The sequence below is a fragment of the Magnolia sinica genome, chromosome 10, assembly GCF_029962835.1.
Source record: "Magnolia sinica isolate HGM2019 chromosome 10, MsV1, whole genome shotgun sequence".
Lineage (NCBI taxonomy): Eukaryota > Viridiplantae > Streptophyta > Magnoliopsida > Magnoliales > Magnoliaceae > Magnolia > Magnolia sinica.
In genome coordinates this window covers 745,153-764,138 of record NC_080582.1, presented here as the reverse complement: position 1 = coordinate 764,138, position 18,986 = coordinate 745,153, and the positions used below count along the sequence as shown (strand labels likewise).

The following is an 18,986-nucleotide window of genomic DNA, read 5'->3' as shown; positions in this document are numbered from 1 at the left end:
GTACCATGCAAACATTGTCCTTATAAATCAATGGTTAAAATAGTTGGTTAGTCACTTGGACTTGATTTTATGCTTGTGGCCCAGCGGAAACTTAGAATTTTATCAATTTCGGACAAAGCATGTATTTCAGATGGCTTATTGCAACCATTATGTAAAACATTAAATTAGAGAAATTAAAGTTGATTTAGTAATTAAATTAAAGCGACTGTAAATATACCATGCAATGAATTCTAGCCCTTGATCAGGCGGTATTAATAATCCAATCAACAGCAATAAATTCATGTTCTCGCATCTCCAACCATTGATGACACTGGGGAATTGAGCCAGCATCTTTTACTGTGGAGGATCATCGTCGGTGAACTCCACATGATATGGACGCGCGGTCCAGATTCATCAACCGAACAACAACGTCAACCATTGAGCAGCAAACGAACCACGATTGTTTTGTCTCGTGACCGGTCAAGTTGGCCTCTGTTAATAAAGAGACATGCAACTTGAACTGAAGAGAAGCAAAGCTTTTATCTGAATTCGTTTCTTGTGAGAAAAAAAAGAGTGAGGAAAGATGTCCATTGTCGAGTCCATTGTCAAGATCCTTCTCCCAAAACTCGCTGACCCAATCCTTCAAGAAGCCATTTTCTTATATGGCGTTGGTGATGAAGTCGAATGGCTCGAGGCGGAATTTAAGCGGATGCTATGCTTCTTGATAGACGCAGACGCAAAACAAGAAGGAGATGAAAGAGTGAAGAACTGGGTGGGGGATGTGAGAGATGTTGCATACGGTGCTGAGGACGTGATCGACACCTTTCTCTTCAAGGTAGCACCCTTGAGGCAAACTGGATTTGTGGGCCGTATTAGAAGGTACGCTTTCATCTTCAATAAGTTGATAGCTCGCCGTGAGGTGGGCTTGGAGATCGAACGGATAAAGAATAAAATCCGTTCGATCTCTGAAAGTAGGTCGACATATGGAATTGAAAATCTAGGCCAGGGAGCAGGGACGAGCTCTGCCGGTCGAAGCCACCAAGACTCCAGGCCCACTTATCTTTCTCAAGAAACAGATTTTGTTGGCTTTGAGAAGGAGTTTGAGATGTTGGTGGCCCGGTTAACAGAGGGAGAGCCGCGACGTTGTGTTGTTTCTGTAGTAGGAATGGGTGGTCTCGGTAAGACCACTCTTACTAAGAAACTATATAACGCTGGTACTGTTAAGAAACATTTCCATACTCATGCGTGGATTTCTGTATCACAAGAGTATTCTGCGAGAGATCTTTTGCAGACCATCACAAAATGCTGTATGGTTCTGTCAAAAGAGCAGCTCGAGTTGGTGGAGAAGATGGACGTTCTTGAGCTGAGCGAGAAAATCTCTGAGTATCTGAAAGAAAAGAGATACTTGGTGGTCTTGGATGATATATGGAAAAGCGAAGCATGGGATGCTTTGAAGGATGCATTTCCGCATGTGAATAATGGCAGTAGGGTCATGCTCACCACACGAAACAAAGACGTTGCTTTATATGCAGATCCAGATCCACGAAGCCGGCCCCATGAACTTCGATTTCTAACCAATGAAGAGAGCTGGTATTTGTTTTGTAGAAAATCGTTCCTAGGACGAGATGGTGATTGCCCGCAGGATTTGGAGAAGCTGGGAAGAGAGATTGTGGAAAACTGCATGGTCTTCCTCTTGCGATCGCAGTCATTGGAGGGCTCTTATCAAGAAAGGAACCAAGGGAGTGGGAGAATGTACGCAAGAGCATCAGCTGGCAGTTTGTCGAGGGAGAAGTCAAAATCTCCAGCATATTATCTTTAAGCTATAAAGACCTGCCATATTACTTAAAACCATGTTTTCTCTACCTGGGCAATTTTCCAGAGGACTACGAATTCCATGCCAAGAAATTGATTCAAATGTGGGCTGCAGAAGGTTTTCTTGAAGAGAGAGGGGAAGAAACTTTGGAGGAGGTTGGAGAAGATTATCTAATGGAATTGATTCAAAGAAGCATGGTTCAAGTCACAGAAAGAAGTTCAAGCCAAGGTATTAAAAAGTGTCGCATCCATGATCTTTTGCGGGATCTCTCCATATCGGAAGCTAAGGAAGGTATGTTTCTTCAAGTTCACAGTGGGATCAATGCAAATGCTCCTCCTGCATCTAGAGCCCGTCGACTTGCAGTTCACTATAACAACTCAAGTAAGTACATTTCCTTAAGCTAGCTGTTCCACTCCACACCTTCATTCTGTGTTAATGCATACCAAAAGCTATGTGTGGCTTCCAAGAGAAGAAGAAAAGTCTCTACAGAGGCTTTAAGTTGCTGAGGGTGTTGTATATACACGGTGTGATAATAGACAAGCAACCGAGAGAAATAGGTGAACTAATCCACTTGAGATACCTCGGGTGTACTCGAACTTCTTTAAAAAGTCTCCCATCGTCCATAGGCAGTCTTCCCAATTTACAAACTCTATTTGTAGCATCTTCTTGTTATAAAGTAAAAGTACCAAGCACAATCGGGAAGATGCAACAGTTAAGACATCTTCAACTAAGTTGGGCAGTCATGAAAGGGCAACCAAGGCTTGAGCAGATAAGTAACCTCCAGACTCTATCAAATGTGGAGGCTGGCAAATGGATGGAGGGCTGCTTGGGAAAGCTCACCAATCTTAGAAAATTAGGAATAGTTTTAGTAACAACAGCTGATGCTGAGGTATTCAAAGATTCTATTGTCAAATTGGGCTGCCTCCACTCTCTGTCGGTTTCAGTAAGAGATGAAAGGTTATTGGTACCTCGTAATTCACATCTTGTCAAGTTAAGAAGAAGCGAACAATTCGAACGCCAAGAGTGGTCGCTACCTCCTTTTTCAAATCTTCTCAAATTAAGTAAGTTGTGTTTGAGAGGAAACTTAGAGAGGTTACCCGAGTCTGCTCAATTCCCAGTAAACCTCACCAAGCTTACCTTGAAATACTCCCGTTTAAAGCAAGGCCAATTGGCGACTTTAGAGAAGCTGGAAAAACTCCGCATTCTCAAATTGCTGGAACGTTCGTACGTGGGAAAGGAAATGGTTTGCTCTTCACAAGGGTTTCCTCAGCTTGAATCCTTATATCTTGTACAATTATATGAATTAGAGGAGTGGAGAGTGGAGAAAGGAGCTATGCCAAGTCTTTTACATTTACGGATAGGATGGTGCCACGGATTGAAAAAGCTTCCGGAAGGACTGCAACACGTGACTACCCTCAAGAAATTGGAGTTGTGGTGGATGCGCTCTGAATTGGAGAAAAGGCTTAAAGAATACAGCGGAGATGGAGAGGGAGAGGGAGAGGATTGGCATAAGATTCGGCACATACCCTCCATCGACATACGTTCTTTCTATGGTGAGACTTAATTTCCCCTCTTCATTTTTATTTACCTCATAATTATACCATTTCTTTTTTGGGAATTTATATAGAATTTAGATTCCGGTGACTTTTTCCAAAACTTTCCAATACATTTCCGTTAGATTTTTAGTTTATTTTTAACGGCTTCCACTCTCGAGTACACCCCCCATCATGTTGTTTACGTGAAATCCACTCTCGAGTGCACCCCTACATAGATGGACGTGGATTAGATACTCACAAGGTCAGTGGCCAAATGGCTACTGAAGTGACGTCACCAAGCTCTGTGGACCCTACCATGATGCATGTGTTGTATCCACACCGTCCAACCATTTGTAGAGATCGTCTTATTGCATGGGAAAAAGAATGAGTTAGATCTAAACTGTGGGAGCAGTCACACTCACCATTGAAACATTTGTAGGGTCCATCATGATGTATTTTTGAGATCCAACCTATTCATAAGTTAACATAGAGATAGATGAAGTGGAAAAAATAAAATATCGGCTTGATTGGAAACTTCTGTAGCCCCTAAGAAGTTTTGAAGAGTGGATGTCACTGTCCCCACTGTTTTCTATGGTGGGATCCAGTTGAACTTTAGATCTATCTCATTCTTTTTCTCATGCCATAAAACAATCTCTCCAAATTAATGGACGGTATGGATACAACACATGCATCATGGTGGGGTCCACATAGCTTGGTGACGTCACTTTAGTAGTGATTTGGCTAATGAGCTTGTCAGTATCTAATCCGCGCCTCACTTGTCACTTAGATCTGCTTTATTTTTGTGATTATAACCTTAAATGAGCTGTCAAAATGTATGGAGTATGGCTGTAAATCCCATACATCACCATGGCACCAGTCAAGGATCCACCCACCTCACCTCTTGAAATTCCATTATCTTAAATTTTTTTATTTATTTTTATTATTATTTTTTAACCACGGGCACACACACCCCGCACACACACGCTAGTGGAATTTCACCACTTATGGATACTCGAACCTTTGACCGGGTGTTGAAACTCTTGAAATTCCGTTGTCTTAAACTTAAATCTCTATGTTTTACCGGCTGCGGGAGGGATGCTGGCCTTGATTTTTTTACTGGGCCAACATTGATGTGTATGTAAAGTCCAAAAAGGTTTTGAGTTGTGATTCCAGCGGACTAACAGCTGGGAGAAAACATCCACCCCTGATTTTTATCAGGCCACCCATGATGATTTTATGAAATGAAGTACTAAGTAGATTTCAGGTAAACATCACAGTAGGGCCTACCCGAGCTGCCAACCCATTTGGCTGGCTTGGTACGCCGTGAGAAAGAAGGTAGTGTGATAATTATCATAGATTAACGAAGTAGCTTATTAGAAACCTTTCAAAATTTACCAGAATTTATTAATTATGCAGTTTTTCTTAAATTTCTTTTCTTTTTTACTTAGGTAACTTAGAAAAAATATATAATTGTGTGAATTTTAAATTCTAGTAATATTCTTTTAAGGAATTAAAAAGAAACATTTAACTAATATAGAATTTACATTATGGTACCTTTTTCAAAATGGTTTTCAACCAGATTAACCTAACGGTGACTTGAGTAAGTGTGGCAGTAAACCCCTGGGGAGCTCAAGTTGACCCCACTCTAATGTTTATGTGCAATCTACAGTGACCACCAAGTGTGTCCCCCCGTTAGACCTGGGGCCCAAAACTCAGCTCCATTTGTGATTTGGGTGGTCCATTTGGGTGGACTATATGATTGAATCAGTATACAGGGCAACATTCACCATCCAAACTCTATCCTTTGGTGTGGCCCACCTGAATCACAAATGGCTCAAGATTTTTGAGCCTAAGGCCTAAATTTTGGTGTGACATCTAATGGTTTGAGTAGATTTCACATGATCATCATGGTGGGCTCTCTAATAATCAAGGGCAGATGTTTCCTGTGGTGTGACCCAACTGAATCACAGATCAGTCATAGGTTTTTGCTTTAGTCCTAATGTAGGATTACACATCTAATGGTCAGAGTGGATCTCACATGCCTGAAATTTCATGGACCATCAGTTGAATAATCTCACATTACGTCTAGGATTTTAAAAATTTTAAGATGACCTATGATTCAGGTTGGCTACACCAAAGGAACTAATTAGGAGAGAGATATCCACCCTTGATTTTTACATGGCCCACTAGCTGATTATATGAAATCCACACTAAAATTTACACCTGGGCCCAAAAATCAGGCCCATGAAACAGTTTGGAGAGTGAGCGTTGCCTCGCATAATGTTTCTAATTGTGTGATACACCTGAATCACGGATGTAGCGGAGTTTTGGGCCTTGGGTCTAATCAAAGTGACCCACTTGGTGGTTATGGTAGATTTGAGACAAACATCACAGTAGTTCACTCTTGGTGGTTAGGGTAGATTTCACACAAACATTACAGTAGGGCCCACCTGAACCATTCGTTCCTTGTGCAAAATTCAGGTTGTCGGCTCACCTGAATTACCATCATATGCATTAAATGTTGATTGTCTATTTCATTGCCACATGACTGGCTCACCAGATTTGTTTCCAACTTGATTCTTGAAACAACCATAATTTGTAGATGATATTTCCTAAGCCCACTTACGTAGAGCATTGCCTAACCAAATGCAACCACAAGGACCAATGTAGCATAAAGATGTGAGATAAGAGCTTTCCATCAATTGGATTATAATTTTTACAACTTCTGGCTTGAAAATGATGTTTTTACCTCCTCAGGTGGACCACTATGTACATAACAAAAAGATGTTCAAAAAGAGCTAGCTGTATTAACCATTCATTAATTTCTTTTGTATATCGTGCCTGACCTCAAAAAAAAAAAAAAAAAAGGCCTAATTTTGTGCATGGCTCATCTAATGGAAAGTTAGGATCTCAAGCACATACTCATGTTGGCATGTGCGGCCGCATGTGAATGGTCACAATTCCACACGTGTGTGGGCTTAACTTCTATTTTATGTTTACTTCATATGATTTTTGACTTGTTTAGTACCATGTGACAGCTGGCATTAGAACGTGTATAAATAGAGAACTTATTGAGGAACCAATGTGTTTGGATTTGTTGGCATTCAATTCATGCTTTAAAGCCCATATTGAATGCGTATAGTAATTTGAAATGTGTTCGTGCTAGTAATATTTCTACAACTTCAAAAAGTTCGCTATTTATCATTTACGCAAGCAAATTTAATTGGGAGTTCCTTGCTGTCTAACCTTCAACCATCCTTTTCCCATGCAATTAATATATTATTTTCTTTAACTGATTTTGTAAGAGATTGATCAACAGATTAGGAGCTTCAATCTGTAAAAATTTTGGAGCTTCCTTCGTATATAGCAAGCCTATCAAATTTAAGTTTGGATCTCAGAACTACTGGCCCTACTTGCAATGCGCATGAAGACTCTCCAACTGAATGCTTTAGGAACTCATGCTTTCTGTTTATCCATGATTTAGCCTCTACAGTTAGGTATATGCTTTAACTTCTTTTATAGATTTTATAAGCAACCAAATTCCAATAGATAACTTTTTAATTTTATTCACAAATTTCATTTTTTGACATATTTCTCGTTGCAGAGACTACAATGACGTGCATGCGCAAAGTGACCAAAAGGGAGTGAAGAATGGTGGAATGGTGGAATGGTGACTAGACAGTGAATAGATGTTCATATTACATATCTTTCAATAATATTTATATATCATGTACTTTAATTTGCACAAACAATTCATTTCATGTTTAATTTACTCTACTATATGTACTGTCTGCCTGTAATGTATTAGTTGAGAATTGAAATAGGAAGCAATTTCTCTACGGTGTGGACATAAGAAACCATTGCATCATCTATCTAATTTACCCGACCATCCTTTGGTGGACCATGTATAAATCACTTTGATTTGACAACTTTATTTGTTGGATCAGAGACTTTTCCTTGTTAAACGTGGACTATGGGCCGGTTATATTTTGATTAAAGGTCATTCACAAAGGCCTACCAAAAGGACCGTTTGGATGATCCCAATATTCAAGCATGTGAGGCTCATCCATCAAATCAATATTCTGGATCACCACCTGCGCTGTTTGTACGCAACCAACCCAAGACAGTTTTTACGCCCCAATTCATCATGGCCCATTACTTCTGTTTTGTTCATGAGTTGTTTCAGCATAAATAGTAACACATCTTTTTTAGATTTTAAGTTTTTTAAAAAATTTATATATAAGTTCTTGCGTTGTAGGAGGTGCTATGTACATTTTAATTAGAGATTTTTTGACATATAAGCTCTTGCTTTTACAGGAGAAGCTACTTAGCACATGGGAGGCGGTTGGGCATGACGTAGAGAATGGTCGTGAATGAAAATTTACTTTTCTTTTATGATTTCTTTGTTGGCTTCTTTATGTATGAATGGTGAGAGATATTTGTATGATGTTTTCGAACCGTAGCTAGATGATGTGTGTGGTCCTCTTTTTTTTTTTTTTTTCTTTCCTTTTTCTCTTCGTTTGGCTTTTAATCTTTAATACTTCTATATAATAAATTGTTTCTGTAATGCTTGAGATGTATTACTTTATCTATATTTGGATGTAATATGCTTAATCAAAGTGGAAGCGGTTATTTAGAGTGTAGGCTCGGAGGAAGTCCACAATGCATCACCAGGAGTTTACATGGTTGCATGATCAAAGCTACTCATTAGATGCAGGCCACAATCTTGCTCTCCTTGTGCAAAATTCAGGTCAGTCTGACTCTTCGTTTCTGATAGGCCATACATATGGATTAATTGTTGACCATCCATTTTTTAGCATACATTTGGCTCATCTGGTTTGCGACCAACCTGATTCTTGGACCTAGGCATAAGTTCTAGGTGAGGTTTGTCAAGCAGACACATGGGTGGAACCTTGTGCAACAACATTCAGCCACATGTGCCAATATAGCATAACATGAAGGAACAGAACTTTCAATTAAGTGGGCCACGTTGTTTAAAACTTCTGGCCTAAAAGTGCAGTTGCTTCACACCTCAGGTGGACCTGTTTTCAAAACAAATGGATGTCTAGAAAAATCCGCATTACCCTAATATGCCCCATTGAGGAGCAGTACAACTTGTTTTTTGCACAAGAAGATCTAATCCCTCCTAGCGGAAAGCTCCGCTAAGACGGTTTTTATGGACATCCATTCATTTTATAGACAGGTTCAACTAAGGTATGAAATAACTTTGACTTTTAGGCCAAAAGTTCTAAACAACATTGCCCACTTGATGGAAAGCTCTCATCTCTGACCCTTGTGCTATAGTGACACATGTGGATGTGCAGGCATCCACATGTGAGTGGGGTAGTAAACTTCTATTTTTATTTTTTATTTTAGCAAACCTCTGTTTTCAGTCTACCTCATATGACATAATTTGTTTAATTTGTTTTGATCCTTCCATTGATAAGTGGTTGTACAATATAGAAAACTTATTGACGAGTCAATGCATTTCAATTTGTTCGAAGTCGGTCCATCCTTTGAAGCCCATATTGGACACTACCAAAAAAATGAGCAAAGCCGATGGGCGGGTCCAGACAAAAAGAATTGGACCTCACCTATCGTATACCAAGAAAAGGAAGGCTACACAAGGAAGCTAGCTAAAAGGAGGGAAGCAGGAGCATCAGCTAGAAGACATCCTGGAACCAATCAGCAAGAGAAAGGACCATCCTGTTGCAGAATGGGAACCATCATCAGACGAGAGCAGGGGCCAGCAGTGAACCCGTCTAGAGGAGGATGGAGGCTATATCAGCCACGAAGCCGCAGACCAAAAAAGGAGGAGGCCACTCAGCTGTACAGCCCAGCAGCAGCCAGTCCCTCCCTGAGGAACTGGAGGGAGCATCAGCAGCTGGGGGAAGAAGAGGCAAGCACATTTCTTTAAATTGCTCCACTTGGCACCTTCGTTCAGTTATGCTTGTCCCCCAAGATAAAGGAAGGCTTGAAAATGAGTAACAAAAGTTTCTTTACAGAGGCTTTAAATTACTTGGGATTTTATATTTAAATGATTCTCCAGTAGAAAAGTTATAAAATGAGACAGGGGAACTGATCTACTGAAGATACGTTGGTTGTACAAACATGGGATTAAAAAGCCTCCCATCATCGATTGGCAATCTTCACACTTTACAAACTCTATTTTTAACTTGTGTTTATCACATCAAAATATCCAGCACAATTGGAAGATGCACCAGTTAAGACATTTCCATATGGAGCACACCTGGACTTCTTTGGGAGGGTATCTCATCTAAAGGTGTCCACAACTTGACTAGACAAGTAACCTCAAGACTGTAACATATGTAAGAGCTGGCAATTGAATCTATGGTTGCTTAGCAAAGCTGACTAATTTTAGAAAATTAGGAATACATTTAAGAGTCGGAAGTGTATGTTGAGGTGGTGTATGAATCAATTGTCAAATTGGACTGCCTCCAGTCTTTGTTTGTGTCATCAGGAGTCAACCCACAGAGAATTCCAACATCGGTGACCCATCCACATCTTCTCAAGTTTTTTAAGTTGTATTTGTGCGGAAGTTAGAGAAGCTACCCGAGTGTTGTAAATTCCCAACAAACCTCACCTACCCTACCCTAGAATGGTGCCATATGGAACTCGGCCCATCACTTTTCAGGTTGTACTGCAAATGGTAGCACATCACTTTTGATTTCATTTATTGGACAAGCTATGTTGGTACCTCTGAGGTGACTTGATATCTATAATTATTGATTTGTATTATTGTATCTATATTTCGATTTAATATACCTTGCTAAATTAGAAGCAATTTCCCCAAGTACAGGCTCAGGGATCCACCAATGCTTTGACCAGAGAGTTTTTATACACAAAAGATTGAAGGTGCTCATCAAGTATATTCCAGTGTATAACTTACCTTGGCGCAAGGAACAGGCTACTCTGATAATGTGATGGAACATCCATGCGCATTGAATATGAACCATCAATTTCTATTGTCTCTGTCTAGGCCACCTGATTTGTGGTCAGCCTGATTCTTGGACCAAGGTACTGTAAGATTTAGGTGAGCTTTACTAGCTTCCCTATACAATTGATGTATATTTTTAACCCTCTATTTATAGGATAGTGATTGAAGGATTAGGAGCTTCAATCTGTACGAATTTTGGAGCATCTTCCATCCAAGGGAGGGTCTAACAGACCAATAGTTTGGATCTTCCAACTGCAGCCCCAGCTGTACAGACTGTGACACCTGGACATTTACACCCACCTGTTTTATTCTTAATGTAAGTATGTACTTCAAATGCTTTTAGAGATTTAAGAAAGCAAATTGTAGCATGTAATTATTAAGTGTTTTTTTTTTTTTTTTTTTAAATCACGAATTGATTTCCAGGCTCTTTCTTTCACACGATAGATCATTATGACAGACGCAAGTGAAGCACCTGGACAGATAAGGAAAATGGTGGCATGGGAATCTATTACCTTTGGTGGTTTCTTTCCTCACTTCCTATATTGTAATGAAGGCGGCTCAAGAGAAACAAACAGTCTGATCTGGTGATTGTGGGAAGAATTAAGGATAATCTTATCCTCGGGCCAGTCAAGCACAGAGTTTTTCAAAGGGCTTTCCCTGGCATCTCTATGTGGCATATGGAGTGAGATTTTGTGGTCCAAGTTAATGTCTCTTTGAGATGATCTGGACAGCCTGATCTAGAGGCTGGCCACTGGTTCTTCAAATTCGACGGTGATCGTTGCATAAGGATTTTGATGACATTCCAAATTCTAGCATGAGGATGTATGTATGTGTGTATTTTCTTTTTTCCCTTAACAATCTTTTGATATGTTACCCTGTGCCATCTCAGGACATCATACATTCAGTAGTTTTCACAGGGGTTTCATGTAATATTCTTATTGAGAGTTCAAATGGAAGAAATTTTTCTGTGTTTTTTTTTTTTCCTCCCACGGACCACTCTTTCCTCTAATGTTTTATAAAATGCATGATAGAGAGTTTTTACAGCGCGCTTCGATTTCATTTTAGACAAGTGGAGGTCAGTTCTACTGTTGATGTCAATTCTCTACTGTCCCATATAGAAAGATCCTTAACTTTGGCTTTGGTTAAACGTGGACTGCTGCCACATTTTCTTTGGTACCTGCCTATTTGATTGCCACTAATTGTACCGGGAAGCTGGCATCTGGAAGACTATTTGAATAATTGGGGGTAGTGCATGGACTTCTCGACAGCCTATCAAATCAGCAGTTTGGATTGGAACTAGGCATTGATAGAGCACCTTTAATCCAGTGCAGTGTTATTAGTCGAACGTAGTACATCACATTGTGATGTTTCCAGTGGACCGAGAGTTTCTATTATGTTTTCAGTTGACCAAAGGTCAGGTGGAGTTGACCAAACGGAATATGTAAGTTATAAAAAGTGCGGGTTTTGCTTCTTAATCTTGTACGGAAGTATAAAAGGGGGCTTCAAAATTCGATTAGGGTATTGTAAAAAGAGCCTACACATTTTTTAGAGTTTTTCAAGGGGAATTCATCTTGAGAATTGAGGGCTTCGAAACTATAAGTTATCCATCTCTTGTAACTTTTTTATTCACGGTGGATTCATTATCTCTTGGTGCCATGGTTTTCCCTTATAAAATTATTTTGTTCTATGTGTATGTTCATATTTTGGTTTCTTTGTCGCATGTTAGATTCAAAGGTTGCTTCTACACCTAACATATGGTTGTACGAAACAAGTGGTATTAGAGTGTAGGTTTTATGTTGGGTTGTTTAAATCAAATCTGATACATGGGTTTAAAGGGATCAAATGTGAAGTTTGAGATAAAAAAAATTTTATATGAAAAAACAACTTTGAATTATAAATGTTGAAGATAAAAACCCTCCTAACTCAACAAGAGGTGTCGCAGGCACTCCATGGCGAAGCTAAGTGTCTTAAAACTATGAAGGAAGACATATATATCAGATGACAATTAGTGTAATTCAATTACGCTTGACTAATGAAATCCTTTACAATATCATCAATTAGTAGACTATTGCAGGCCTGTGAGTGACGTTGGAAAGCATTTACATGATGAAGTCACTCTCCAATTGACTATATCTGAAGAGAAACTTGTACAACCTGAAGATGACGAAAGGGTCAGATCTCTCTGAGCACATTAATGCCTTTAACAAATTGCTTTACAAACTGACAAGTGTGGAGTTGAAGAAAATAACCATAATTTTTTTGATGTGTCTTCCGAAGTCTTACAAGTATCTAGTAGATACTTTACGCCATGGTAGGGATACTTTGGATGTCGATACCGTTATCTCAATCCTTCAGTTGAAGTAATTAAAAAAGAATAACGGAGGTGAAGGCACCTTTACGAGTGTGCTGGTTGCTCAGAGAAGATTGTCTGAGTGAGAGAACGGGAAGTCGTGATCGAAGTCTAAGTCGAAGGACAAAAAGAAATTGAAGTATTGAAATTGTGGCAGGACAGGACATATGAAGAATGATTGTACAAAATTCAAAACCCAAAATGAAACGCCCCACCCAAGGACACAATATTGTCCACTTTGCCTAGAGGGCTCACGACTTTGTTCTCAGGGTTAACCCCCAAAACGCGTTGTATCCTTAAGGTGCGAACCCCACATATAACCACCACAACTTCCTACGACTCTTCCAATGTGGGACAAGTTCAACCCTCACTGAGTACACAGTAGCCTTCCAACCACTGGTAGCTCGCCCAGGCCCTTAAGCCCCGCCCATATCAGCATCTGTCCACATGCGCCCGCCCACATGTACAACGGTGACGGGGTGTCACAATATTCCTCACCGAGGGCTAAGTACGTAACTATTTGTTATGTGTACCTTCATAATAGCCAAGATTTCGGTTGGGGAGCGCAACTAACTTGAGATCAAGAGTTTACCACATTATGTTTGACTATCCAAATTTGGGTATGGGACTGGTTTGGATAGAATTCATTTGTGATGGACCACGTAGCTTGCGATACTACGTACTATCATCCCGACTTCACACTCCAGCTTGGTCATTTCATCTGCGGCATACGGCATTTTGGATTACTACGTTTCTGCATTTATATAGCTTAAACGGACTTGGCAAGATTTACATATTGCATTGCATCCGCAGTATATGATATTTGGCTCATTATGATCTGCATTGCATACTTTGATATTATATGACTCGTAAACTTACCAGTATATTTCCACTTACTCCGATATTGTATGATTCATGATCTTGTCAGTACTTCTGTTTATTTCGATGATGTATGATTTATGGGCTTTATTGTATACTTGACACTTATCTTGCGCACACACTTTCACCACCCTTTAAGCTTTCTATAAGCTTATGCACGATAGATGTGTGTAGGTGATGTTAGGTTACAACAGCGTTGTGCTTGGAGCATGTAGCGATCTTCTGGAGTTTTGATTTTGATGCATATGTATTTGCATTTTAGCATTGTATTCAACTGTTTATATTAGTAGATATGTGATGATGATGTTGCCTTTATGATTTGGGTATACTTGTGGTTATGCTTCTTATGAGAAAATTTATGTTGAAAAATCTTCCTTGTAGGATCCCAGGATTGGAACCTAGCGTATGGACGCTGGGAGCCGAGAATGGGGTACTATGGAGGCTGTTAGCACCGGATTTGGCAATCGAAAACTTTGTGAGCCCGATTTCTGGCTTTAGAGCGTGACACAGAAGGAGGAGAAAATTACATGATTCATTAAAGGAGGTCAATTCGGCAGAATCAGATGTAGGAACAAGTGCTTATGGCATGTTGTCGGTGTCCAAGGTCGGTCACTTATACAATGAATGTAATAATAGTAGATTTTAGATATATGGGCATCGTACCACATGTCATTATTGAAGTTGGTTCACCATGTACAACATGTATAATAGTGGCCTAGTTTTTATGGGTAACAATTATGCTTGTAAGATAATAGGAATTAGTTCGATATGCATTAGAATGTTTAATGGGGTAAAGCGTACTCTAATAAATGCGAGGCACGTTCCTGATTTGAAGAAAAATCTAATATCACCGTGAGCTCTTAATGCACTTAGGTACAAGTTCTCCGGCTATGATCGTGTCCTAAAAATTTCAAAGGGAGCATTCACTATAATGAAGGCACAAAAAAGTACTGAAAACCTTTACAAAACGATTGGAAGCACTATATTAGGTGGAGCTGCGGCGTCTGTAGTAGAATCCACATCAGCACGTGTGTGGCATGCACACCTAGGCCACATATGTGAGCGCGGTATGAAAGTACTACTCAATTATCGTTTAATTCTTGCTTTGAATATATATATATATAATTAGTAAATGACAGCTTGACTACGTGCATTCTAGGCGGGCGGCATTGCTCGTTGTTTCTAGAGGATTATCGTTTTTTGTCATATTCATTTAAGACTTCTCTAGAAAAGTTTAGGTTTATTTTTTTAACATAAATCCGATATGCTTGCATTCTTCAAGTCATGGAAGGTTGTGATTGAAAAATAGTCAAGGTGAAAGGTGAAAGTTCTGGACCAATAATGACATAAAGTTTACTTCTAGAGAGTTTAATCATATTTGCAAAGATGATGAGATTATTATATATAACACAGTTTAGTATACATTAGAGTAGAATGGTGTCGCAGACCGTATGAATCAAACTCTTTTGAAAAGATCTCGAAGTATACTGAGCAATACTGCATTAAGCAAGGAGCTATGAGCTAAGGTCATTAATATGGCTTGATAGTTAGTAAACTGATATCTATTTACACCAATTGATTTGAGTGGTCATGCAGTTTACTTGAGAATGGGTAGATTTGGTTATGACGCTTATTCTCATGTACCATCGATTGAGAGAAATAAGCTAGACTAAATGACTAAAAAGTGTACCTATGTAGGATATGGTAATGAAGTGAAAGGGTACAGACTGTACGATCGACTGAGTTTTAGAGAAAATCATATTTAGTCGTGATGTCAAATTTGATAAAAGTTCCTTGTATTGGAAAGATGAGCATAAGGAAGTTGAACAATCGGTTATTAATGTTAAAATAGATAGAGGTGAAACACTTAAATAAGCTGAACAACAGGATGAGATACAAAAAGAGGTGTTCCACCAAGAAATTACATAATATCGTCTAGATACAAAGATGACTCTAACATTGCATTTGTCCTTTGTAAATAAACACCAGAGACTTCCAAACGTACCCTCTTTGACAGACTCTATATGACCACGCGTAGCATATCAAAGCTGTTAATCAGGTGCAATCCCCTGATCATGTGTTTTGGGCTCGAAAGACTAGGTTAGCCAGCTAATCACTGCAGTCATCGTCGTACATGCACAGAAGGCTTGGGCATCTAGAAGGATCAAACATTGACCGTGTTCAATGTGCACTTGTGGCCCGAGTGACTGGGCTAGGCCATTTCTTTGCAACCGCACATACAAGGCTGTCTCATGAAGAACGGCCTAGATCTTGCTCCCACATGCCAAATTCCATCTTGTTAGGCCGAGTATCATATGATAGACACTTCAAGTTACAGATAGAAGTGAGGCACATCAATTGTAAGTAGACTGAGCATATATATATATATATATATATATATATATATATATATATATATATATATATATATATATATATATATATATATATATATATATATATATGATCAGGAAAAATAAAATAAAAAATACAAACACGGCTCAAAGCAGGATGGACTCGGGTCTGGCTTGCTAATCGATACTCGACAGTGTAGATGAAAAATCACACTCAGACTCGACCCTAAATGTCTGGTTAGTCACCATCAAATAAATGGTTAAAAACTAACCAATTTATATGAAGTTATGAAGTACTATTAAGCCACCACTGCAAACATTTTTGTGGACAGTCTGGATTAATAGCTGATGGTATGCTTGATTCCACCAAATATCGTAAAATTTGGCTGTTAACCTCTCTAACGTAGTTTAAATATTTTATGATGGCGGGTACGGCCAAACCTGGCCTAATCAAACATTCTATTGTAGCATGAAACTCGTTTAGGACCAGAATCTAGAGCTGGGCATCGAGTCGAGTCTGACCGAGTTAGGGATAACCCAAATTAATTTGGTTTTGAAATAGACCTGACCCAAACTCGGTACCGAGTCCAGCATGCTTGACCTGATCTGAGATCGGGTCTAGCCTGGACTAATATGGACCGAGTCTGACCCAGTCATGAGTACCAAGTTGGGTCAAGTCGGCCCTGAGTCAGGTTAGATGAAGCAGGTATCCACGGGCTGAAATCACAACTCAAAACCTATGTGCACCTGTAAGAATTGGAGCCTGTCCATCAACTACAAAACATCTCAGATTTGAGGTTTTACAGACACACACGAGTCAGGTTTCGGATCAAGTTGACTCGATACCGAGCTAGATTTAGGGTCGAGCTGAGTTGAGTTACTAGGTGACCTGAACTCAACTCAGTTTGAGTTCAGATTAGACAAAGTCTACTCGGTTTGGATCGACTCACCTATTCGGTCGAGTTTGCCGAGTCAAGTCATCCCGTCCCCAGCTCTACGAGAATCCTATATGACATCTGTTGTACGCAGGAGTACAACACACAAGTGTAGAGGTGGCTATGGGCGGTTTGGGCTTGGCTAGCCCACGCTTAGTACCTAAGGCCCAAGATAGGACAAATTAGCTGGGCCTGGTCCGCCCAATGCCCATATGTCAGTTGTGCAGGGCATCAGAGCTCTGCACAAGGTGCTCCCTGCAACGAAGACCACCTGTTGAAAAATTAAAAAATCACTTCCGACGGGTCTCACTTACAAGACTATAATACATGGTAGGGAGGGCAGTCGGTCTTGACCGTAGATCTCTGTTTTTATCTGTGCATGCACTAACATTGAAAATCATATCCATAATTTTAATCTAACCATCCTACCGTAGACTGGTCACTTTAAAGTGGATGAGTGGGAAAGATGGATGGATGATTGAAAACTTCCATCTTGCTGGAGATGGGCCACAATGGTGTTGACCCACCCTCTCCCATATGGCACCACCATAGACCGCACCATTTTAAAATAGTGGTGACCCATCTTCCTCCTAGACCATCCATGCCGTGGGACACTTCTTGGGACGGAATTATATCTCAAAAATCTGAGATCTCGGCACCAGTCGGTGCTGAAAATCCTACGTGACTCCTGTTTTATCTACATCATGTATACATCTATTTTTTGAAAGATTATTTTAAGGCATTATCCAAAAAATGAAGTTGATTCAAATCTCAAGTGGACCACAGAGAAGGAAATTACTGTGGTGATTGGCTATTAAAAACTTCTAGTAGGCCACAAAAGTTTTGGATCAAACTGATATTTGTGTGGCTACTACTTTATTCAGATCTTTGTGACCTTGGCAACAGGTTGGATGACCAAAAAACATTTCGGTGCCCCAAGAAGCTTCTAATGGTGGTAATTCAATCACCACTTTTTCCTGCACCGTGTTCCGCATGAGATTTAGATCTGCTTCGTTTTTTGGATCATGCCTTAAAATGACCTGTCAAAACTAATGGATGGTGTGGATGTGAGACACATACATTGCAGTGTGCCCCACAGTTAGGGATGAATTGTCCTCGGTATCCACCAAAGCCGTACATCTGATGGCTCTCATCTCTGCATGTTCTAACGTGGAAACTCACATCCAATGTATAATCCTACCATAGATTGGTGGGTTTAAAATAGATGAGTAGGAAAGACAATTGGATGATTGAAAACTGCCTTCTTAGGAAAGCCAATGTGGTGGACCAATGGTACCACCATAAGACACAACTCAAAGATTTGAACGGTCCCAATTATATTCAACTATGCAAATTCGGTGGATGAAACCACCATCTTAAAAATGGTGGTGAGTTGCCATATGGTCTGGCCTACAAACAATTTTCAGATCTAGGAATCCAATACTTAAAAAACAGTTTTTACACATGGGACTTCGAAATTCGGTACCCCTACTTGTGCATATTTATATCTTATTTAATTTTAATTTCAAGCTCCAAAGCAGTTGCAATATCCAAGCCATGTGAACGCATGTGAAACCATAGTAGTCTTAAACAGTCTGATTAAAGTTACAAGTAGTTGACTCGCACATTTCTCCAAAAGAAAATAATAATAATCAATAAATGAAGATTAGCTGAGATGCATATTTCCTTGAGACTGAAAGAGGTTCTCGGCATTGAGACTGAAAGAGAAGTAAGCTTTAGTTATCTCATGCAGAATACCTTGAGTAGGTATCGATCAAGTATGTGATGGACCAGGCAAAGCCGAAGAGTGTTCCCTACGCGTCTCTCCTAAAGTTTTCCTTAAGATATGTCCCAAAACAGATGAAGAAAAGCAAGATATGTCTCATGAGCCTTATTCGAATGTGGTTGGTAATGCATGTCATGGTCTGTATTAGACCGGTTATTTCATAGGCTATTGGTGTTGTGAGCAAATATCCCGGCAAACAATATTGAGTAGCGGTGAGATGGTAAGAAGACTACCTCTTTACTTTTGGGAAGACAGGGATAAAGTTAGTTACGTATGTGGATTCACATTACACAGGTAATGTGGATTCCAGAAGGTCGACTTTAGGTTACTCGTTTGTACTAGTGGGTGGAGCAATTAGTTGGATGTCCATGTTATCCGACAGGTGCTTGTGGAAGGA

The 18,986-nt window shown here is 39.7% G+C and overlaps 2 protein-coding genes and 1 long non-coding RNA gene across 5 annotated transcripts; all 3 read left to right on the top strand.

Moving 5' to 3' along the window:
• Positions 1-446: 446 nt before the first annotated feature.
• On the top strand, positions 447-7,166 carry LOC131257690 (putative disease resistance protein At1g50180). 3 transcript variants are annotated; one of them, XM_058258508.1, is made up of 3 exons: positions 563-3,345; positions 6,647-6,824; positions 6,932-7,166. In XM_058258508.1, exon 1 carries the CDS (start codon positions 563-565, stop codon positions 1,796-1,798), a length of 1,236 nt encoding a protein of 411 aa, XP_058114491.1. In that variant the 3' UTR covers positions 1,799-3,345; positions 6,647-6,824; positions 6,932-7,166. The 3 variants fall into 3 exon arrangements, with proteins under 3 accessions (XP_058114490.1, XP_058114491.1, XP_058114489.1); XM_058258507.1 differs by having other exon boundaries at positions 447-2,173; positions 6,647-7,166; XM_058258506.1 differs by having other exon boundaries at positions 6,647-7,166.
• LOC131257691 (probable disease resistance RPP8-like protein 2) lies at positions 2,244-3,429 on the top strand. Its single transcript, XM_058258509.1, has 2 exons — positions 2,244-2,753; positions 2,787-3,429. The coding sequence occupies exons 1-2, from the start codon at positions 2,244-2,246 to the stop codon at positions 3,354-3,356; spliced, it is 1,080 nt and encodes a 359-aa protein (XP_058114492.1). The 3' UTR covers positions 3,357-3,429.
• A 2,102-nt stretch (positions 7,167-9,268) lies between the features above and the next one.
• Positions 9,269-11,322, top strand: LOC131257697 (uncharacterized). Its single transcript, XR_009177552.1, has 4 exons — positions 9,269-9,949; positions 10,148-10,203; positions 10,440-10,601; positions 10,730-11,322. It is a non-coding gene; the product is annotated as an uncharacterized LOC131257697 (long non-coding RNA).
• The last annotated feature ends 7,664 nt before the right edge of the window (positions 11,323-18,986 follow it).

What these genes read in the sequence shown, in the direction of transcription:
- LOC131257690 (XM_058258507.1), top strand. Translation starts at nt 563, where the DNA reads ATGTCCATTGTCGAGTCCATTGTCAAGATCCTTCTCCCAAAACTCGCT.
- LOC131257691 (XM_058258509.1), top strand. Translation starts at nt 2,244, where the DNA reads ATGTGTGGCTTCCAAGAGAAGAAGAAAAGTCTCTACAGAGGCTTTAAG. An exon ending in CAGTAAGAGATGAAAGGTTA is followed by an intron (nt 2,754 to 2,786) that starts TTGGTACCTCGT and finishes CTTGTCAAGTTA; the next exon opens with AGAAGAAGCGAACAATTCGA.